At 43.1% G+C, this 22,280-nt stretch overlaps 1 protein-coding gene across 3 annotated transcripts in view; it reads right to left on the bottom strand.

The window, feature by feature from the left end:
• Positions 1-20,648, bottom strand: part of col12a1a (collagen, type XII, alpha 1a) — an 88,021-nt gene extending 67,373 nt beyond the window's left edge. For all 3 annotated transcript variants that reach the window (XM_083792575.1, XM_083792574.1, XM_083792576.1), the window contains exons 1-13: positions 20,489-20,648; positions 19,517-19,622; positions 15,570-15,689; positions 15,227-15,370; positions 14,306-14,359; positions 12,637-12,900; positions 12,190-12,354; positions 11,460-11,633; positions 10,205-10,495; positions 9,271-9,873; positions 6,827-7,105; positions 6,008-6,283; positions 5,601-5,873 (exon numbers count right to left, since the gene is read on the bottom strand). In XM_083792575.1, coding sequence (XP_083648701.1) covers positions 5,601-5,873; positions 6,008-6,283; positions 6,827-7,105; positions 9,271-9,873; positions 10,205-10,495; positions 11,460-11,633; positions 12,190-12,354; positions 12,637-12,900; positions 14,306-14,359; positions 15,227-15,370; positions 15,570-15,689; positions 19,517-19,586 — 2,713 coding nt within the window. In that variant the 5' untranslated portion in view covers positions 19,587-19,622; positions 20,489-20,648. The remainder of the gene's footprint in view (positions 1-5,600; positions 5,874-6,007; positions 6,284-6,826; positions 7,106-9,270; positions 9,874-10,204; positions 10,496-11,459; positions 11,634-12,189; positions 12,355-12,636; positions 12,901-14,305; positions 14,360-15,226; positions 15,371-15,569; positions 15,690-19,516; positions 19,623-20,488) is intronic.
• Positions 20,649-22,280: the final 1,632 nt, after the last annotated feature.

Consider the following 22,280-nt stretch of genomic DNA (forward strand, 5'->3'; position numbering starts at 1 on the left):
CCCCCCCCCCCCCCGTTGAGATAGTCTCTCTCAATAAGCTGCACTGGCTGTGCCACAGAGACACTCCGCCTCGCACATCACACACACCAGCACAACCCCATAGTCCCACAGCTGGAGCGAGGCGGGTGGGTGGTCTTCACTGGATGAATCTGTTTGGATGAATGAGCGAGGTCCAAAGAACAACACACACACACAAGTCTGTCATATTTGAAATGGATCCTTACTCGATCCTTTTTTGTTTTGGAGAATTCTCCGACCTGTCTGCTTCCTTCTCAGCACTCACTCACAAGTTCCAACAGATAAATTGACAATTACTTCCACTCAGACACAAATTACACAAAAAATAACCTCGTAAACCCCAAGTTGCACCTCAAGAGAAACCGCCGGGTAAGGACAATGTGGACTCCTTTTAAATGCCAAGATCACTTCATCCAGAGAGGGTTTGCCAAGTCAACAGCACGGGATGGACTTGACTGACTTCTCTGGCTGTGCGCAAGGCAACTGTGACAGGATCACAAGATAATGACTTCTGCAGACAACGGTGCACTTTTCATCATCACTATGAGCCAAGCATGGAGAAGGGCCGACTTCCAGAACTGAACCACGTATGCACACCCATGCAGAACACATGGGCCATCTTGTGTTCAACCAAGGTCTCACTGCAAAACACAGTCGAAAGGTGTTTGTCTTCCATGTATGACAAGCATTTCTTAAGCCAAAGGCAATAAATATCAGACGCTATGGCTGCTTCATATTTGTCCACACCATTTCAGGCAAAAAACTATTCCCCAATGGCCTGGTTATTTTCTCAATGTGACCCATGGTTGGATCCACACCCTACAAGGAGAAGTCTGCTCTCATAGAAAGACCATTGACTAGACTACCAGAGTAAACCACACATTAACTCAAAATCATCATCTTGTATAGGGCGAGTTCTGACATGACCTTCACATCTGCAGCCAAAGACGTGTACAGCCTGAAGACATCATTGTCTGCCCTCACACACAAACATAACATAAGGTAAAACCTGTAAGGAACAAACTGCACAGAGCTATGATATTAAATAAACAGCCAAGAAATATTTTTAAGATGACACAATGACCATGCTATTTAATGCTCCAACACCTTTTTGCTGTAGATTAATATCTCTGCTGTCTGGAAGAAACACACCTCCAAAAAACTAAACATTCAACTCAAGTGGAGTTGGGAGGTTTTTGACGAAGCGCTATTTGATACTTTTCACTGAATATATTTCAATGAATGTTTCAATTCTCAAAGCTGTTCTTTCCATAAGCCACTCCAAAAGCCCCGCATGAAAATCCACTATTCCTCCAAAAACGCCATTTCAGCACAGGGCCTTCTATTCACAGTTCCCTTGGACTATGTCATTGCTCTCAATTCAGCAAATTGCTCATCTAATAAGCCATGGAGATGAACAGTTCACTTATCTGTGTGCCAGGGTCCCTTAGGGGACCTTTGGTGGGAGAAAAAAAAACTGACTTGGCATTGCAACCAACTAGCCTGGGCTGGCATCACCTGAAGCCCAGTTTCCAAAGGCCTCAGTCTGTGAGGAAACAAGACCGCGCTGGTATTATTTTTGCCCTTGTTCCACTGTCTGCCTACCATAAATCAAAGCCAGTGACTGACAGGAGTTTGAAAGGAACGGGTCGGTGTCGCTGCATTTCAAATAATGACAATAAATGAGCAATAGCAATGTATTGCAGTTAACGAAACACACTCTTGAAATTACAAAGTGTGTTTGGAGAAAAGAAAACAACAATTATTATTACTTAAGTATGTGTCTAAAAGGGCATTAATATTAGGTGATGAGGAACATGAGTTGAATGATTGATGATGGGTGTATAGTTTAAATCACACTCAGGCATCTACATAGATTTTGGAGGCCAAGTAATCAAACCAATCTAATGGAATATGTTTTGTAATTTTGTGTGTGTGTGTGTGTGTGTGTGTGTGGGTGTGCGTGCGTGTATGCGTGCGTGCCTGCCTGCCTGCCTGCGTGCCTGCGTGCGTGCGTGTATGTGTGGCGTGGCGTGGCGTGGCGTGCATACTGTACGTGCGTGTTTTAGAATAATAACGTTTTGGAATAATCAATAATAACAATCAATCACATTTGGAATTCGGACAAATCTCAAATACTCCAGGACAAATCTATTATATATTGATTGCAAGATATAATATATGGGCCTAAGTGTAATCAATCAGGAAATTTGTCTGAGACAGACGACTACACAGGCACCAAGAGCAGGTCAGAAGGTCAGGGCACTTCATAAAACCCTGGAGCAGTGGTACTTGAACCCTATCCACCTTTTTCCTGTAACCCATAAGTCTTTGCGTTTGTGTGTGTGTATAAGTTGCCAGTTTTGCAAGAGAAACAAGTGGCCAGGTCTATGAAAACAAGCGCAAATGAAAATAGCTGATCTACAAGCTCACAGCGACACATTGTGAGGTTGTACATCAATTATTTAAAAACACATTGAGAATAAATCGAAATATCTTTTTAAACATTTGAATAGGAAATGCACAACATATTTTCAGATGGATGTCTGTGGACAATTACATATTAATCTGGGGTTCCTTCCCTCCTTCCTACACGGTAAAATTCTCTATGATACTTTATCCATATGTAACTCATTCGACAGTGCACAAATCCCCTCATGTGTACACCGTCCGTCAGTGTTAAGTTTGTAAGACAGCATTAGCATGCCACCCACCTAGCTAATCCAGAGCGACTTGCAGTTCATTCAAGGCAACACAAAAGGCGAGTTTATACTGTTCACCACAATGGAAAAGCTCTAGACTGAGAAATATCTGTTCTCTTCTCTCTCTCTCTCACCCCTCCCTGGAAGAAGGTGAACGGCCAGTTCTCTCTGGGACCAGACACAGTTCGTGGTTCGTGCAGCTTTGATGTTCCCCTAGGTAACACCTTCCACATGTTGGAGAAGACTCCATTGTCTTTCCTCTCACCACATATTATAGACAGACATTGATGTCTTACAGTATGTTCACCTTTGAGATGTGCATCTTGACAATTAGTGTTGACACCATATTCTCTTTTCTTGGCGGCGCAAGGATTTTCCATTAGTCACGCCAATTTGAGAGGATGTGATAAATTCAGTGCTACTTCAGGGCTTTATGTAATGGGCTACGGGCCAATGTTAGTTACAAGGAGCGTTATTGTGTTTGAGACATTTTGTTTTTTTTGCTCTGCAGAGTTCTCGCCTACATGCAGGCACATCACAGAGGGGGGTCACTGAAGTCTAGTGGCACCCACTGGGCACAATGAGATCAGTGTCGGGGGCGTGCTGATGTCACCGCAGGGCATAAATGGAGTGACAGTTTAAACGACATGCTTTGTCATGGAGCACAGAGGCTGGTCTGCTTTTCCCCTGTGGGTGTGGGTATGGCTGATGACTGAGCAGATCTGCAACGTGGAAACTATCTCTATGCCATCCCAAACCAAGCCCTTTGGTCAACAATGGAACACAGAAAGAAAAACTCTGAATGTCGGTTCACCCAGTAGAATAGAACATCTATCATTCAGGCTGCAGGCAGCACCGCAGCAGTGCAATCAATGTATGTAACATACTAACATTTGAATGTATTAATTAATCAAATCATTTTTTAAATGTAAATTAATCTTGAGGGACTCCTCACATCCGGCCAACCCCTATTAAACACGTTTTTTTTTCCACAGAGGAACAAGGTTTCATTAAAGATTCAGCCACATGCTCAGCAGGTCCCTGTGGTCTGCTATAAAATGTCCTTGTTAAGAGGTGACACACCCACCACTAGTGACCACACTTCTCAAGACGGGAGGTGGCATTAGCAAACAACAAGGACTTCATTCTTCCTCTCGTGACAAACAGGATAGCTTTAGTGTGTGTTGGAGGCCTCAAAGAAAAGGAAAAAAAGTCCATTTGGCAACTTTGTAGCTACTGTCAAAGTGAGGTGAGCTTAGAGCCAGGCATGAACCAATTAATACAAAATAAGACATCCATAGTGTACAACAACAAAGTCTTCCACCCTGGTCTGTCTGCACCATGGGCCCCCGTGAGACAGCGAGGGGTCAGAACTGCAGCTCGCCAAGTCTAATCATTCTTATCCGTCCATTCATTTTCAACTTGGCCAATTTCTTTTAGCCCTTTGTATTTTGCCAGTTTACCGTGTGGCAACAATTATATATCGGTAAACCAAACAAATGATCCAGTCCATAGGCCACTATGGGGGCTTTGTATCAGTCCCGTTTAGTTTTCAAACGTTGGCCACAAGCTCTAAAGTTTCTGACCAAAGCACAAGGCTCTGTGAACTTTAGATTGAACTGCCACAAGCAAAACTGGTCAGGGGGAAAGAGCTGTTAGTCTCTGTGGGAGACAGGGTCTTTGTTGTCGTTGTTATTGTTCAGACCTCAGGGGACAAAAACATCTCATCACAGAGCTCACGCTCTGACTGTCTTCTTGCCCCCTGGAGTGACCCCAGCCATAACCTTTCACCTCCCTCTGTGCTGGATCCTACAGCCAAAAGACATCCCTTAAAATGCTCAGCACAAAAACAGATGTTCTTCACTCTAGAATCCAACCCCATCCCCCAAAAAAGGTCTGTACAATAAAACCCAGAGTGCTAATTTAACTCTGAAAGTGTAAAACGACCCCTGTGAAGGTACTTTCAGAGTTAAATGAATACTCCTGGTTTAGCTGTGTGCTGCTGTGGACAGAAAACGACGCTTGACCATGCTTCTTGGAGTACAGTGGAATGTCCACTACCACTCGTCACAGTCAGATGAGCCAAAACTGCTAACGGATAAAATGGTAAATCTGGTTGCCTCAAATCAGTAGCAAAGCCAATATACAGTACATATACTTTATGAATTGTAAAACTTAATATCCAAGTGTCATTAACACTCGCCATATGTCACATAAACCGTTGTCCGATAATGAGCCATAATATGGTTCATTATACTCCCCATATGGGGAGTGTCTAGGACACATTATGTCCTAGACAAGCAAAAGTATTAAAGTTCCCCAAGTAGCCAGGCATGTGGGTCTATACGTCTGTTCCAAGCCATTCCAGGAGTTTTCTAGGTTTACAAGCTTTCCTGCACACCACACCAATCCTCCACACTCCACCCCTCATCCATTTCCATCTGACTGGCTTCATGGGCGGTAAAGCCAAGCGAATATGTTCTGTCGGTGCCAGAAGAATTGGGACCACATTCCAGCCTTTTCCCCAGCAAATGGAGCCCATATAACCGACAGCTTCCTAAATGCTGCTGCGTCTACTGCAAACAGTGACACATTCAGCACCATCCTAAGAAATCTAGGAGGGACTTTGAAACAGTGGCGTTGCTCCACACCCACACGCGACCTAACACCGCTCACAAATCAGAGATGTGGAAAAGAAATGGACACTCTGCGCAAACCAGCAATCTCCAGGTTTGCCTGCCTCTTGAGTGGCAGTGATCACCCACTCGCTGTGACCATTGCAGCAAGCCATATGTCACACTTGTCACTCACATCTGCTATAGAATAAATGAATACCTAAATATTACAAAGTAAATATTACAAAAAAGACATGTCTTTTACCTTCCAAAGTTGTTCCGATGCCTAAGAGAGGCTCCCCGACACCAGAATCATAGCGAGCGCTGACAAACAGCTCATATTCAGTGGCGGGCTGGAGAGTCTTCAGCATAGCCTCAGTAGTATCTCCATTCACGGTCATCTCGTGCCGCTCTCCACCCTCCGATGGCTTGTAGGAAATCTGGTACTGACGCACATTCCCTGGTGCCGCCTGCCACGACAGTTTCATAGTAGATATCGTCTCGTCGAAGACGCGGAGGTCACGAGGAGACCCGAGTACTGCAAACAAAGGAACCCGGGTTAGACATTCATACAGCAGGTGTCGCCGACTGCATTTTTTAACTCTGCATTAAAACTCAACCACCTTTGTTAAACGTGTCTAAAAAGGTTGACCACCGTATTTCTCTCCTCACCTTCCTTCGTGGTGCCATCCACCTCCATACCGTCGCCCACGCCTGAGCCATATTCAGCAGACACAGACACACGGTAGGTGGTGATGGGGAACAGCTCCTCCAGAACTATAGTCGTCTCGGTCCCGATGGTCTGGGCCTGCAGCGTGTCCCCGGCCCCACTCAGCGAGACGTAGGAGAGGTGGTATCGGATCACGTCACCCGGAGCGGCCTGCCACAACACCCTGAAACTGTTCGTCGTTTCCTCCGTCACTCGCAGGTTCCGAACACCTCCTTTTTCTGAAATGCAAATAACGTGGGGTTGTTGGGGCAAGGTCAGTGACGTGACACCAAGAAAAATATGTTGTTTTTTTACTTTAAATAACAGGCATAAAAATTATTTACTTTTGTTCTACTCACTCTCATCTTTATGGAAACACATTTGGTTTTTAGATATTTTATTGGAATCACAGTTTATTCAGCATTTTGTTGTATGAAAATGGAGTAGATCTTTCTTAAGTTACTCACTTTATCAAAGTCCTTTATCAATAACTAACCTGTAATCCACTATAGTTTTGTGAAAACACTCAATGGAGGCCCATGTTGTAAGGTCTTTCAACATATTTTATATTTATTGTGACAAACCTTTCTATAAAATTACACAAATATTTGTGACTCTTCCTGATACTATTTTCTATCTAATCCATAAACATTTTTGGGTTTCATCATTTAAAGGCATCTATGGGGTGAATTAAAGGATACTGGTATGACAGCTCCTGGAAAACCAGGACTACAGTCATGCACAGAGCCTATTGCAATGAGCTGAGCCAGTGTTATACACACCTTCCAGAGTGGTCTCTTGGCCTGTCAAAGCGAAACTGTCTCCTTGCAGATACTGGGCCAAGACGTTGACCTCGTACGCGGTGAGGGGGAAGAGGTGGGGCAGCACGGTGGTGGTTGTGTCGCCGGGTACCGACATGGAGATGTAGTCTCCGGTGGAGTCCTCTGCCTTGCGGAAACGCACCAGATAGGACAGGACGGCGGTGGAGGCAGAGGTCCAGCTGGTGCGGAAGCTCCTGGAGGTCACCTCTGAAAACACCAGGTTTCTGGGCGGAAGCAGACCTGCAAAAGAAAAGCTCATAAGTCAGTCCTTGTATACAGTCATGAACCACATGAGGTGTCACTCAACTCAATATACAATCTAGAAAGATAATAGATTCTACTTCTGTCTAGGTCTAGATCAGAAATATATTTTGTAATAAAAGTTAATGGAACCATTTGGTTTAAAAACAATGTTGATTTGAATAAAATACTATTTTGGGGCGGTTGAATTTTCTTGTCATTATACGCAAACATTTATCAAAATTCAGGTCATTAAGACGTGCACCAGATAATTTCAGAGTCTCTCTCTACACTGTCAATAAGGGCAAGAAAAGCACAGCAAAAATAACTACAAATAAATAGATTAAACTTTGTACAACAGCAAATGGGTGCTATATTCTTTTACATAGGCCTATCTCATTTTTGTACCTCAACCACTCATTAGCTGTTCTGTGGCCTATTTTACAAAATAAATGCCACCACAAATGAAACAGTGACCATTTTCTTTTTAATAATAAATAAATAAATGCTATGCCCACTATGGGGCTCTGGTCAGAGAACTTGGTTTCAGGGATGACGGTAATTTATGGGTTTTTAATAAGGAGATGATTGAGTTCGATGCGCATACATACATGATGATGAATAAATGAATGGTAGGCCTATCTGAAATAACATAAATAACATGAGGGTATGGAGCATATGGGCATACACACAATTACAGCTGTTTTTATCGTAACTGGGATACACAGTGGAAACAATTTAGGTAGGACTGCTAGTTATAGATTTAGCCATCACTGTCCTTTCTGAATCCATGTTCTCTGACCGGTGCGCTGTGGTGGGCATAGCATCCTTCTACCCTCATTGAAAAGGGGGGGGGAAAGGAATATGCCAGTTTGTCTTCTTCTACCAAACCAGTCTGTTTGCACAAATCTCTACCTGCACAAATAGTAAGCGACTAAGCGTGCGGCATGCCATGCCAACACAATGCACTACATTGCATCCTCTAGTGCCTATATTTCGAAATATGCTGGCGCATCCGTTGTGTTAACTAGCCATTAGTAAGTGATTTACTAATAGCTTGTTCTTAATCCATAACATATATACATATATTATACATATACATATACATATATATATATATATATATATATATATATATATATATATATATATATATATATTCTTTTTTTTTTTTAAGCTGCCAATCCCAAGATATTAAGCTAGCTAATTGTTCTGTGTTTTGGGGCCAAGAGGATTCAGTATCAATAAGCATTTCATGGAGAGTGATGTCATGCTACTGCTGTGCCGAGAAGTAGCCACAGTCCTACTCCCTCTCAGAACTGAGGTGGCCTTGTGGATCCGAATTATGGTTGGATAAGAAAACAAAAAAGAAAGCACAAAAAAACACAGGCCTTCCAGTTGCTATAGTGTTCATAAAACAGTAAACGATAGCAAATGGTGTGAGAGAGCTCCCCTGAGCAGCAAGCGTGCGGTTTTCCGGTATTTGTGGACGTGCTAAGCTCAATTGAGTTCACAATGTTTTTCTTGTGTCTGCTTGTCTCAATTCCAGTATAGTTGAAACGGGTCACAATCGAGAAATAATTGAGACATACGGTAGACAGACTGTAATATAATGCTGTATATATGTGACCTTTCCTTGATTATATTGGTCCAATGCCAATACGAGCAATCTCTAAAGGGCCGAGCGATGGTAAATTCTTTCTACAAAGTCAATAGTTACGATATGTAATAAAGTACACGAGGACGTGCATGATGGTGCTAACAAGGACAAATGAAAAGTCAGTTACTGTAGCAAGAATGATTTTACATTACGACAAGAGCAGAACACAGGGTTCCTGGCTGCACATATGAAGCCTCCGCATCTAGGTCAATGGTTCCCAAACTGTGACCCAAAACTAGTGAAAATAGTTTTGCGTTGCGTTGTGTGCTTGTAGATCAGCTATTTTCCCTACTTCTTATTTGTTCAACTTATGGATTTTCTTCAATTTTGTTTTCAATTCATCAAAAGCTTTTTATTTTTTAGGGAATGTTTTTTGAAAATGTATTGAAATAATAATAATAATAATAATAATTAAAAGCTAAATGTAGGAAACACAAAATAAGGGGACCCACAAATAGGCCCCGACCCAGTGTTTGGGAAACAGTGCTCTAGGTCATTTACTTACTCCTCTTTTTGATGTTGAGGAGCTCCTGTTCAATCCTCAGGCAGATGGACTGAGTCAGTTCCTTGGAGATCCTTTGCATGGCATCGAAGTCCTCCACCTCAAAGACGTGATTGTCTGGTGGCTGGTTGGCAATCGCCTCCAGCTCGGACCTCACGGCGTCCTTTACGCCCACGGCAAAGATCTCCACGTCGGCGTCCCTGAGTTTGGTCGCCGCGTCCTTGAAGGAGTCGGACGACTTGCCATCAGTAATCAGGACCATGATGCGGGGCACATTTTGGCGGGCGCCTCGCAGCGGGGTGAAGATCTTGTCCCTGACATAATTCATGGCTTTGCCGGTGTTGGTGGAGCCACCGCGGTAGGGGAAAGTGCGCACGGCCTTGACCACAGCGCTGAGCTCGTGGTGGGTGTTGAGGGCGAACTCGGTGTGTGGGTCTCGGCTGTACTGCACCAAGGAAAGCTGGATCTTGTCTCCTCCGACATCGAAGGAGTTGACCATGACCTCCAGGAAGGCGCGGACCTTGGCAAAGTTTTGTAATCCAATACTGTAAGAGCCATCGACCAGCAGGACCACATCAGCCTGCACATCCAGTCCCAGAGAGCATTCTGGGTTAAAGGACATGAAATCATGGATTACTTACAGATCTGGTATGAATGAGTTATATAGTGCGTAAGAATTCTTGTCATATTTAAAGGACCACTTCACCACTTTTCAACCTATCTTCATATAATTAGTCCTCGCTAATTTGAAACATTATGTTATAATTTAGCTATTGAAAAATAGCAGATCTACAAGCTCATAGCGCGCCACCGAGTGGCGCGCTACGAGCTTGTAGATCTGCTATTTTTCAATAGCTAAAGCGTAACATGATGCTAACACCAAAAGGGGTCCCCGCCCCAAAATGGGTTTTAAGCAGTGGAGTGTTGGTTGGCTCACCAGTTGACACCTTGACAGGCTGGGTCTTCTCCATGGCCATGACGGCCTCGCTGGGGGTCAGGCCTTTGAGGGCGTACAGGAGGATCTCATATTCCGTCTCGGGAGACAGGTCCCGGACACTGATGCTGGTCTGGGTGGCCCCCGTGTACAGCTCCTGGCGCTTCATGCCCGGCACCATGGGGTTGAGCGTGATCTTGTAGCCGGAGATCTCGCCCAGGGAGGGATCCCAGATGACCCTCATGGACTTGGAGGCGATCTCTGTCACCTGCAGGTTCGACGCAGGCTCCACCACTATACGGAACACGGAGAGATGTCAGGGGAAGGCTTACAATAATATGAGGATCGTAAGCTTTTGATGCATGCTCCCTTGGCCCCGACAAGCTATTTACAATGCAATGTAATGCATACTGAGCCTGTTTTCTTTGTTGAGTTTAAGGCTGCAATCCATAACTTTATATATATATATTTGTAATATTATAAATATATAGTTTAACTAATCAAGTATGTCATTAAAATAGCACACTCTGGTGTTGGTCGGCTAGAGTGCAGTACTAAGTTCCGACCAGGCATTGGTCCGACAACGACAACCTACCTCAAACCCTAACCTAACCATAACCGCAAGCACGGAGCATGTTCGCCAACCTTAATGCATGTTCGCCAACCTTAATCCGGTCGTTTTCCGCATGTCAGACTATTGACGGGTCGGAAAAGCGTACAGACCCCGGTCGGCTAGGACACCTACTAGTTAACAAAGCCTGAAACTCATAAGCACAATATCTCCTGTCGCCAACTACAGTAGGTATTCAATCTTGTATGTGCGGGAGACCAGGGTTTGCATCCCAGGTATACGACATAATGCTATTGCTGCGTTCGCACGAGCAGATGTTAAAGATACAAAGATGCAAAGCTACACAGTGTATTTGTAACTGTTGTACTGTAGCTTTTGCAGCAGCTACAAATGTCGGATGCATCTTTGCATCTTCATGTCGCTGGCTTCCATTGACAATGAACGGTAGACTGTAGCTTTGCGTCCGCCCGTGTGAACGCAGCATAACCCTTCGGATTGCAGCTTTACATGACCTGCACTCTGATCTGTTGCACAAGGCCATGTATGTGTACAGTATATAGTAGTGTCACAGAAATACATTAGCTTCCTATTGAGAGCATTTCATATTAAGTAAGTGTGTGAACGGCCAACAAAAATCATGCCAACATTCGTGGGCACATGTATTCAAATAAGAATGAAGTGACTTACTTTCCTCTCCGCTGACCAGAGAGCTGAGCTGCTCATCAACGCCAGAGCACACCTCCGTGATGATCTGCTTCTGCACTTGTTGAATCAGGTCAAAGTTGGGCACGTTGTACACGTGTTTGCTGTGGGGCATGGAGGCCATCTCCTTGAGCTCATCCTCATCTGCTCCCTTGATACCTGAAAGGTGACCATTACAAACGCAATGTTAACGTACTAGGATCTTTCATCAAGGGCTGTCCCCACATAGGTGAATTACAGATTCATCTGTCAGTTTGGTCTTAGTCTTAGTCGTCCAAGACTGTCTTTTTTCCTGTGCAAAATGTATTATTTATTGCTGAATTTTGCGCACATCTCTTGTAACCTCTACATATAATCCTTTAATTATACCAGTCTTCTTTGCATGATTGTACACTGCAAACACAGTTTTACAGATTTGTTGATAAATCAATTAGTCTGTAAATTCCTATTTTGGCTTTCTTTGCAGACATGCCTTAGAGTTTTTATCTGACACTTACAGACTGTAAGCATGCATGTGTGGGCTACTGTTGGCTGGTGTCTAGAGTTATAGTTAGAGTGAAAGGTTATTATGTGACTAATACACAAAGTACAATAGGGATCTTTCAACCAACATCCAATGGAAAACCAGGCCTTGTCCAAGAGCAGCCTTGTTCTTGGTTCTTGGATTTTCACTTGGGAGAACAACATTTCGGTTAAACAGAACAATAAACTATACCTAGGACAAAGATTTCCACTCCGATGTTTCTGAGTCTCTTAGCGTACTCCTCCACTGGGTCCTGAGACTTTCCGTCAGTGATGATCATGGCTACCTTTGGAAATGCTTTCCTGGAACCTCCGGCCTCCGTGAAGATATTTTTCAGCAGATACTCGATGGCATCGCCTTTAGAGAGAGCAGAGAGCGCATGCAAAGTCAAGTCTTCACCAAGTGCTATGGAATTTGCCTGGACATGTCATCATTATATGTTCAAAAATAATACAAAGAAATCTATTTCCACAATAGTTTTCAAAAATCTGTTTAGAATATCTGAACATTGTAGGTTTGTAGTTTTCACTGCACATTGTGCACAAAAATAGGGACACCGGAGTTCATGTGGTTGAGTGGATTTAAGAATCGCAGTCACAGCAGCCTATTCCCCTGTATATACGTCGTATATATATATACCTGTCATAGTGTTTCCTCCCTTGTAGGGCAGGTTACTGACGGCACTTAGCAGGGCTCCTCTCTTGGTGTGCTGGGTGAGGGGGAACTCCGTACGGGTGTCTGTGCTGTACTGGACCACAGCCACACGGGTCTTGTCCTGGCCGATATCAAAGGCGCCCGCCATGGCACCGATGAAACTGCGGATGTGTTTGAAGTTCTCCCTGCCCACACTCCATGACCCGTCCACCAGGAAAACCAGGTCCGCGATGGCACTGACCGAACACTCTGGGGTGAAGAGAGTGTGAAGAGAGAGGGAAGTAAGTCACATAACGCCACAGAATCAAATAAATTATTTTTGATCCGGATTGTTTGTGGCCATGATCCATGGAAAATATGAAAACATTGGCAACCGCATAATTCTACTATAAATATAAATATAGGCCTATTCCCAGAAATGTGCCATAAAGACATGGTCCTTTTTGAAAAGCGAGGTGCCAAGGTATGGCTGTAACATCTTGGTGTTTGAACCATATTCTTACACTGGCACACTTCTTACTCCAGGGGCCTGAATAAAAAATGAAAAGCCCTGACAGCTAGTTGGATGGTTGATAGAACACATTCTGACATCAAAAGGAATGTCATACAATGAAGAGCAGGGCCAAACAGTGGGCTGGTATAGTCATTCCAGCAGATATACAGACAAAAATGTGCCTTTATAGACCAAACAATCAACAAAGCTCTAACCACAGATGTTCAATTTTACGCGTCCAACCCTGGTGGACTTTAAATCATAGATGAAATTCTTTGGAACGTTTGAGATAACTCTATTGGGATAAATTGGCAGGACTTCTGTGGATGGTCTTTAATCCCCTGTCCCCCAGGTCTCATTGACTCTCAATTCCGTTTATCACATCTTGTTATCCTCAAGTAAAAAGAAAAAATATATGTATCAATTCTTTGACAAAACGTCAAAACGAAGGCATCAAAGTCGGGCTTTAGCCGCGTTAATTAGGGTGGTTGTGACAGAGGTCCTGTGAGTGTTCTAGCAGAAATAAAGTTTTTGGAGCATCTGGACCTATAGGAGTACAGTTTCCAGCAGAAGAATCAACATGTTAAGAGGGAAAGAATGACTGTGGCCCACTGTTAGTCCGCACACTGGACAGGTCGGACTGCATCAGAAGACTGACTGAGGAGGAGGGGACTTGTGATGGAGAGCTGTAATCCTTTCCACATCTTTTAACAGTTAAACAGACAACGCTCACAGCGAGCTGGCACTACAGTGACGTCCTTAACACTCTGCCCGGGATTATGGGAGCTTTAAAAGCTCCCAGTCTCTGACCCTCCCCCTCCCAACTCCATGACGCATAGCAGCACTGTCTCCTAGCTTCAAGCCTAGCCTTCCTATTCGTTTTTTTTGATGTGCAGACTGGTTCCAATTAAAAGGGAAATAATGTGTGCTTTCCCAGCCACTGTCGGAACCCCCTGTCTGCTTACCCAGTGACAACCCACTCAGCACAAGGTGGAATGTAGGTCTGAGCAAATTATTCCAGTGTAGAAAAAAACGTTATGATGGAAGTCCCATGGAAAAACATCTATTAAAAAATGGAAAAAAAAAAGAAAGAAAAAAGAAAGCTGTGTGTGGGATAGACACGGACAAGATTTTAGTTGACACTACAGTAAACATACTCACTGATTGCATCCGACTGTGGCCTCCTGACTCGTCCGCTGGTGTTGCTGGACTGGACTGAAACACAGGAAAGGACACACTTGCAGTGTTAGCAGCAGCCGCACACATTTGCCGTCCCTGCAGCATCACGTGTGTTTTCTTCACAGCGGAAAGAGCAAGAAAATCAACATTTCATAAAAGCCCGGCCAGCGGGATCAAAACCGCGCGCACACAGACACATTTCTTTCGGCTACATTAGCAGCGAATATATATAAACAGAGAGTGATTCGGGTCTCAACAAACAGACGGGTTTCTCTCTCTCCGCTCTTCCCTCTGTCATGTGTGGCTGGAGGAAGCTGTTGGTCTATGACGACGTGGAGAACCCCGGCGTTTCAGGTGTCAGATGTGTTATCCTGTAGGACAGGCTAGTTCTCGTAGGATAGTTTAGTCTAATAACTCCTTCCATCTCCCACGGCCAGAAACAACCCCGAGCAGTTTGTCTGACTCCCGCTCTCATCCCTCACAGCTGTCAACGCTCATGAATTGCTCCATATAGAATGAATAGGAAAAAGTGGACAAGACGACTGTCACAAGTACCCCAGATGATTTCCTGGATATTTGGTTAGTAAATGATGGTTCTACTATAAAATAAAACTCTGTGGGATGTTAAAGTACATTAAAATCATTGAATTAATCCACAAAGTCAGAATCCTATTCATTGTCAATGGAGCAGTAACTGGCCAGTAATTATACATCATTCCCATTAAACCACTCACAGTGCTGCTTTGAAAACTTAACTTTCAGCTATTAAACTTATGCAAAATATCTTATGCCCATATCAAGTGCATGCCTATACTGGTCATTAACGCATCTGATCTGTACATCTTGAATCATAAAAGCTGCTCATTCTAAAGGAGCCCAACCATGCGTGAATAGTGCACTTACTGGTGAGTTGTCCAAAGACGGGGATGCTTTCATCTGCCCCAGCGTAGGAGAGGATGGACACAGAGTAGTCCAAGTCAGGGGTCAGGTCAGTAATGGAAGTCTTAGTGGCAGAGGCGGCAAGGGAAAAGTCTCTGGATGGTTCATCTGATAGAAGAAAATACATTTCAATGATGCAGCTATTGTTTGGACAACAATTAGTAGAATGAGTGTGGAGTGTGTTTGTCATCAGTGCAGTTGGTACAGTAGGCATTTTAAACTAAAGTTATGAATGTAACTACAGTTATGTGTATCCAGAATGACCGCCAGAGCACTGAATTTGCTGATGGAACAGAAACATACTAACCTGAATCTGCTGCTGTTACTTGTAACCTGTAGCCCTCTATCCTTGACGGGGGTTTTCTCCATGACATTTGCACTGTGTTCTCATTTAGAATTTTAAACTTCAAGTCTGAAGGGGGCTCCACTGCAAATAAGAGACAGGTCAATGTTAAAAAGTAGCTCTGCACACAGAGCTGTATTAGAGCTGATATATTTCTGATCAAATCAAAGCAAAGCATTATTCTGCTTATGGCATTCAACATTGAGCCCAACGACAAACACTTCATGGCTGAAGTGGAGACGTTCGTTGTTGGGGACAGACGAACAGGACTGACATCCAATTTTGTGAGGTGACAAATAAGGAACACAGAACAACACTGGGGGGAAAGTGTGAGAAGCCATTTTCGGAGGAAAATGACATTTGTTTGAGTTGCGCGACCGAGACGGCCAGCAAACTCAAGCACCGGGATACACAACGTGTGCACAACTCCACACAAACTTTTATCATAATGCAAACATTGAGGTGAACCATACAACACATGCTGAGTGCAGTCATTACAGTGCATGCCCCAACCAGCCCCCCTCCCCCCAAACTGCACAGCCAAATCCAGAATGTCAATTTAACCACTTAAGCCCCGACCATTTTCAAAAATGGTCAAAAACATTCCAAATCTAGCAGTGAGAGCCGATCTACTTTCTCACATGTATGCTGTACTGTGCGCTTGTAGATCTGCAATTAATGCCATTTCTGAAGATTTCTGACCATTTTTGCCTATAATTGCATGCCCGATATAGGGACGCCAGGTTGAAAGTGGTTAACTCTGAAAGAAAGAAACATTTTGACACTTTCAGAGTTAAATTAATACTCAGGATTTTTGCTGTTTAAGTTGCTTTCATTATGGTAGATGAGCAATATCAAAGTACAAAGACAATTTCATTCTCAAGTTACTGATTATACAATGGAATCAAGGCTGCCAGTTAAATTATTGGCATGACAATAACATGAATTGACACCGTATATGTTATATATAGTATATAAACATATTTTAACACAAAGTGTTATTTCTGTTGTTGATGTTAAGACTCTTTACACAAGTGATTGGCACACATCCATTGCAAACCTCTCAAAAAGAATACACAATTTGTCGCAGAGGACTTTTTGTGTACGTTCTTTTCATTGGCAGCGCAAATGCATGAGATGGCGTGAGACGGCATGAAGTGGACAGGACACCACTTTGGACAACCATTACGGACAGACGAAGCGTGATGTTTAATGAGGTGAACACAAGAAGACATCGACCTCCACATGGAGCCGGCCTGATCACAGCCGTCATGCATCATGTACAGGAGAAAGTTGTTTGGGTCACAACAACTTTGATTGATTGGATGGGAGTTTCCATGTACAATCGGGACCAAACAGACAGAAATGACAAGACATATTGTAAAATGATATTCTTCCTCATTGGTTCTTGCCATGCAACCTAACCGTAAGTTAGTAACCGGGGGGAAAGAGGAGGGGGGTGAGACTCAGAGAGGCTACTGTGTTAAAGGCAGACATTACAATAGTAATGTCTGTAATTATCATTTATCTCACACATGCTCAGTTTAGAGAAAAGCAAAAAAAACAAAAAAAGCTAAAATTTCTTCAAAGCTTCAAAACAATATTAGACTTAAAGGTCAGACCCGAAATCTGAGCTTAAATATTAGTATAATGCATAAATATCCATGCGTAATATTAATTTTACACAACAATAAATAACTGAATAGTGGGACAAAAGCTTCTTATGGAACTAGAAAATTACTAATATAATGGCAGTTACACTACTCTAGTGCTTCATCTCGGCACCAGTCGGTAACGGGGGATGATAGAAGCTAGGTTTAGCATGCATTCAGGAGACTGGTCCACTTCACCTGGAATCGTTCCGTCATAATAGAGGCATGCGGTATTGAGATGGCATCTGGGCCAATGGGATGCAAGAATATCATTGTAAAATACACTTTGGAGGAAGAAGCCATAGTTCAGGACACACTGAATGCACAGGCAGATGACAAAACAGGACCTGAGGCCACCAGAATCAAAATAACCAACCTGGCACTTCAACTCAAACGGCCCCGCCTGGGCCATGTTCCCCCTGTTGAATCCACAAGTGCTCATCGCCAACGTCAAACGCACGAGTGTGTGTGTGTGTGTGTGTGTGTGTGTGTGTGTGTACAGTACACAATAAGGATAGTTGTGATAGGCAGTGTTAGTGTAGGTAGGTAAGGAAGGAGTCGTACGAGAGTGACAGTGGATGAGGTTGAACATTTGGAAGAGAATATCGTGGTGGTGGTCTTCATTCACACGAGAAAACCCGTTTGACTCCCCCCCCCCCCCTACTCCCACCACCGCAAGACGCTTGGAAATGTCTTTGATTTACAGCACAGTTGTGTAAACAATTTAAAATAAATAAAATTAAAACCCTTGTTGGAGGAACGGATATTATCTAAATAAAAGGTTTCCCCCTCGTCAGGTATAAACAGATGTCTGCCTGACCAACTGCTAATCAGAGGACACCTCAGAGGCGTCTAGGGGCCCCGAGTCTGGCTACTGTTCTGTAACCTCTGTCTCCAGCCAGCCAGTCAAGTCTCCTGCTGTTGCCAGGAGGAGAGTGAGAGGAGGCGGAGGAGAGAGAGAGAGAGAGAGGAGGGAAAGAACTCTGACTCTCCCAAAGAGGCAGAACAGATGCCAAAGTAATTCCACAACATGTGCTGACATTAAACATTACTGCATATTAACTTTCCATATGGATTGCAACTCAGCGTTTTCTCGAATGCCCGCAAAAAGAAGCCCGAGAAAGGCTCTTTGTCTTTGCGCTGTCTGAGGATTAATTTGCGATTCTCGTATTACATCTTTCCATTCCGTTAGTGAAGATATATGGGAGCAGACGTTAGACTCTCCCCCTGCGGAAGACTTTTCAGGGGGAAAGAATCCGATTTTTTTTCTTTCCACATTTCCATTTTGGGTTTTCGGTATTATTTGGACTGAAACTGTTGGTATATCAAATTTCACAGAGAGACATTTTGTTTAAACTATCAACTATCAACAGATAATTAACACTAACACTCAATCTAACTCATTTGTATGTAATAACTCTTTCTACATTAACAAACAATGACTACTGCACTTTAGTGTAGAATTCAGAATTAAATAGCAATATTGCCACAACTACAGTATTATAACCATTTCAGCCTCAGACTTACAAATAAGAAAACTAGTTAAACCTTAATGCATCAAGAGTCATTACTAAATTATAACTGAGGGCTCTGATATATCTGCCCAGCTGGATTTGGCAGTATTCCTGCCAAACCTTGGTTTGGACACAGAGTAGAGCCTTATATCATAAAATCAAATGTAAGAGAGAAACCACTAAACAATTACAGGGAAACATGAATCCATTAAATGACTTTTGTTGTATTTCTGGTAGGCTATATGCCCTGTTGTTGAAAGGCATATAATCGTAAATTGTAAATGAAATAAATGTGGTGTTTTATCCTTGCCAAATCTCTATGAGAAAATGGTATCTGGACTTACATAACCAACATAATTCCAGCCTAATTAGAACAGATTTATGCGATAGAGACACATCCAAAAATACAAAAGGACATATGTCACACCAGATAAAAGAAATATAACAAAAGTCATTTGACGGATAGGCTAACCATACACAGTTAATTAGCATACACATGAAACTGGGTATAACTTTATTCAAATGATCAACACAGACACTTGCAGTAATTCCATACTGATGGCTCTGAATTAAAAAAAAAGAAAAAAAAACCTACAGCTCAAACCCTGTAATAATTATTGCATAAGTGAAAAAGATACAGTGATAGGAAAACGAGAGGAGAGAGAGAGAGAGAGAGAGAGAGAGAGAGAGAGAGAGAGAGAAAGAGTGATGATGTGAGAGGAGGGAAGGGGGTGGTCGCATTTACCTTGAGCTTCAACGGAGGAGAACAGAACTGCAACGAAGGCAGCGGTGGCTAATGAAAGCCCTATCTTCATCTTTAGCTGTCGTGGGTCAGCAGCTCATAAATGAATCTGAGAGGGAAAGACAGGCAAGGTGCATGAGTCTTGCAGCCGCGATGGGCACAGAGCCTGGCAGTCACGAGTAGGCCTCTATAGGCGCGTAGGCTATAAAGTGCCTGAATTTAAGAACCCACGGTATGACAGACAGATTGACACGTTTAATTTTAACCTGACTATCTGTGTGCCCCTCGTTTGGTTTGACATTAAGGGAGATGATATAGGCTACACAAGGACGGTATTTCAAAGCCTTCAAATCAACCGTCTAACTAACAAACCAAGAATAATTATCATTACATTTCGAATTATTTTTTTCGCCATATTCGTAAAACTCTGAAGCCAAATGCCATCTTAAGCATAGGTTGCGTGCCCCGCCTAGTGCAACAGCAGGCACACTGCAGTTAGGGGGCACATTCACTCACTGCTCCGCTGTGGCCCTTCGGAATAAGGAGCCCACCTCACCTCATGATAATAATCACAATTAGACCTGTGTCCCAGTTCCAAACTTCGACATAAATTAGGCTAACCATCTACATTGAGCTGACAAGAACTTTAAATAATTGCCACTGCATTCTTTTAGGCTAATTGATTAAGAAATGTTTTTAACGGATCGATTTCGAAATGTAAAACAGACTAAGCTCCTCCTTAGAACTCATTTAAACTAACGAACCAAGCAAGTTGTTAATTAAAATCATGAAAAAGGAGTCTGAAAAGTGTAATTAAAATCCGTTAAATGTATCAAAATTCGACCTGAAATTTGGGAGGAAAATGCCACAAAATGAACCAATTCGCCAAAGTAAAACGCTCCCATTCATAATAAAGTGAGTATACAATAAGCTTATACAAATCTATTTTCAACAAAGAAGGGAATGCCAACTCACCTAATCAACCCAAGAAATGAACCAACAGAGTTTGAGTGCAGCCTCCCAACAACTATATCAGAGAACTTTTCAGGAGCTGGGTGGACCCTTCTCTCCTCTCCGGCTACTGGAAGCTCCACTAGCAGATGTCCAAGAAGGAAAAGCCTCTTTCCAAGTGGGAAGAATCTTTCCACAACCGGCTACTTAATAGGGGGGGCAGTTCCCAGCTCTCATTTTACCATCATAGGGCTTTCTTACGAAACGGGGGGTATGAAACATCAAACATCCCCCTTGAGACTTTATGGAACTTCTGGAAACATTGCATTCTTCTCTGCATTCCTCTGGCATGGAGATTATGATCGGTTTTAAGTGGCTAAATTAACATTCGGGTCACAGTTTGGGCAATTTGGGCAAACTGCCTGCGTCCAACTGGCGAGGGGCTCAACGTCCCGACCATGCTTTACACACATTATTGTCGTGGCGTAACCTATACATTTATTTTATGCACATTTTCATTTCAAACTAAATCAAACTTATATTTGCCCCCCCCCCCCCCCCCCGAGCATATGCGTGAGATTTATTTTCTCTCGCGCACGCGCACACAGTGACACACACACACTCACAATAACCTAGAGATAGTCGAAAGATGTGTGCGCGTATCATTCATGTGTAATTTTATATATCGAGAATTACATTGACAGTTCATTTAATCGGCATCCTCTATTGGTCTGTCAAAAATATTGTTTGTAAAAAAAAAAGTAGGGCTACATTACATACATCTGAATTGTTGCATAGCCTACTATCAATACAGAAGGGGCTGCCAGCATGACATTGTTGCAGGCTATTAGGTAGTTATTTGGTGCCCTCTAGTGTTCAAAACGAACACATGCACATCAGGGTTTAAGCGTTGCCCTTGAATCACCAAAACCAAGGCAGTGGTTTTCAACCATTTTTGTATCAAGGCCAATTATTTATTCTGCATTTGATGGCATTTAGTCTCTTGTCGTTGGATAAAATTGTCCACAATTCCAATCCGTATTGATGTTGGTAGTGGTACCACTAGGAGAGATTAAGTAATGCAGATGTTTAACAATAATGTAACTCTTGAGAGTTCAAGACCTATTCTCTTTATTCAGACCGCAGCCATCTTGCCAGCAAGGTGATACCTAGGTGACACTTCCCATAGACAGGCACAGCCCATTCATCCAAACAGAGAAGTCCTCTCTAATTGTATTAAACATCAAAATCACCAACATTGCAGCTGTAGGGAAAGCTTGAATTATCTTCTTTCAATCTGTAAAGTGTTTGTTTCATAAAAATCCACCGTAGACATTTTATGAGCTACTTCCGGTCAAGAAATTCCTTGCAGATAATGGGCTCTCTATGGGAAGTGTCACCTTGCTGGCAAGATGGCAGCCGTGTGAATATCATCAATAATTTGGTTACCAACTCTCCATCATTTAGCTGGGGACCACCTGGAACCCATCTCAAGGACCACTCGTGGTCCGCGGCCCACTGATTGAAAATAGCCTCGGTCCCAGGCTTACTCAAACCACTGCCATAAGGAATAGACCAGCTGTTTAACCAAGCACGTCGTCATTCTTTTTTTTTGGCATCTTTAGGTACTACTCACAGCAACCACACCTTACTTTAATTAAATGTTCACACAGGATGCTTTGATCTGTGGGCCAGAAAAATCAGTTCATGCCGGTAGGGTTGTGTTTTCAATGCCATGAACACAGTGGAAATAAGATTGGCTAGTAAGTGGTCCGATTCAAGCAAGCATGAATTTAAAAGACAAACACTACTGAAC

Source organism: Protomyctophum parallelum (genome assembly GCF_964188405.1).
Source record: "Protomyctophum parallelum genome assembly, chromosome: 20".
In the NCBI taxonomy this organism is placed as follows: Eukaryota; Metazoa; Chordata; class Actinopteri; order Myctophiformes; family Myctophidae; genus Protomyctophum; species Protomyctophum parallelum.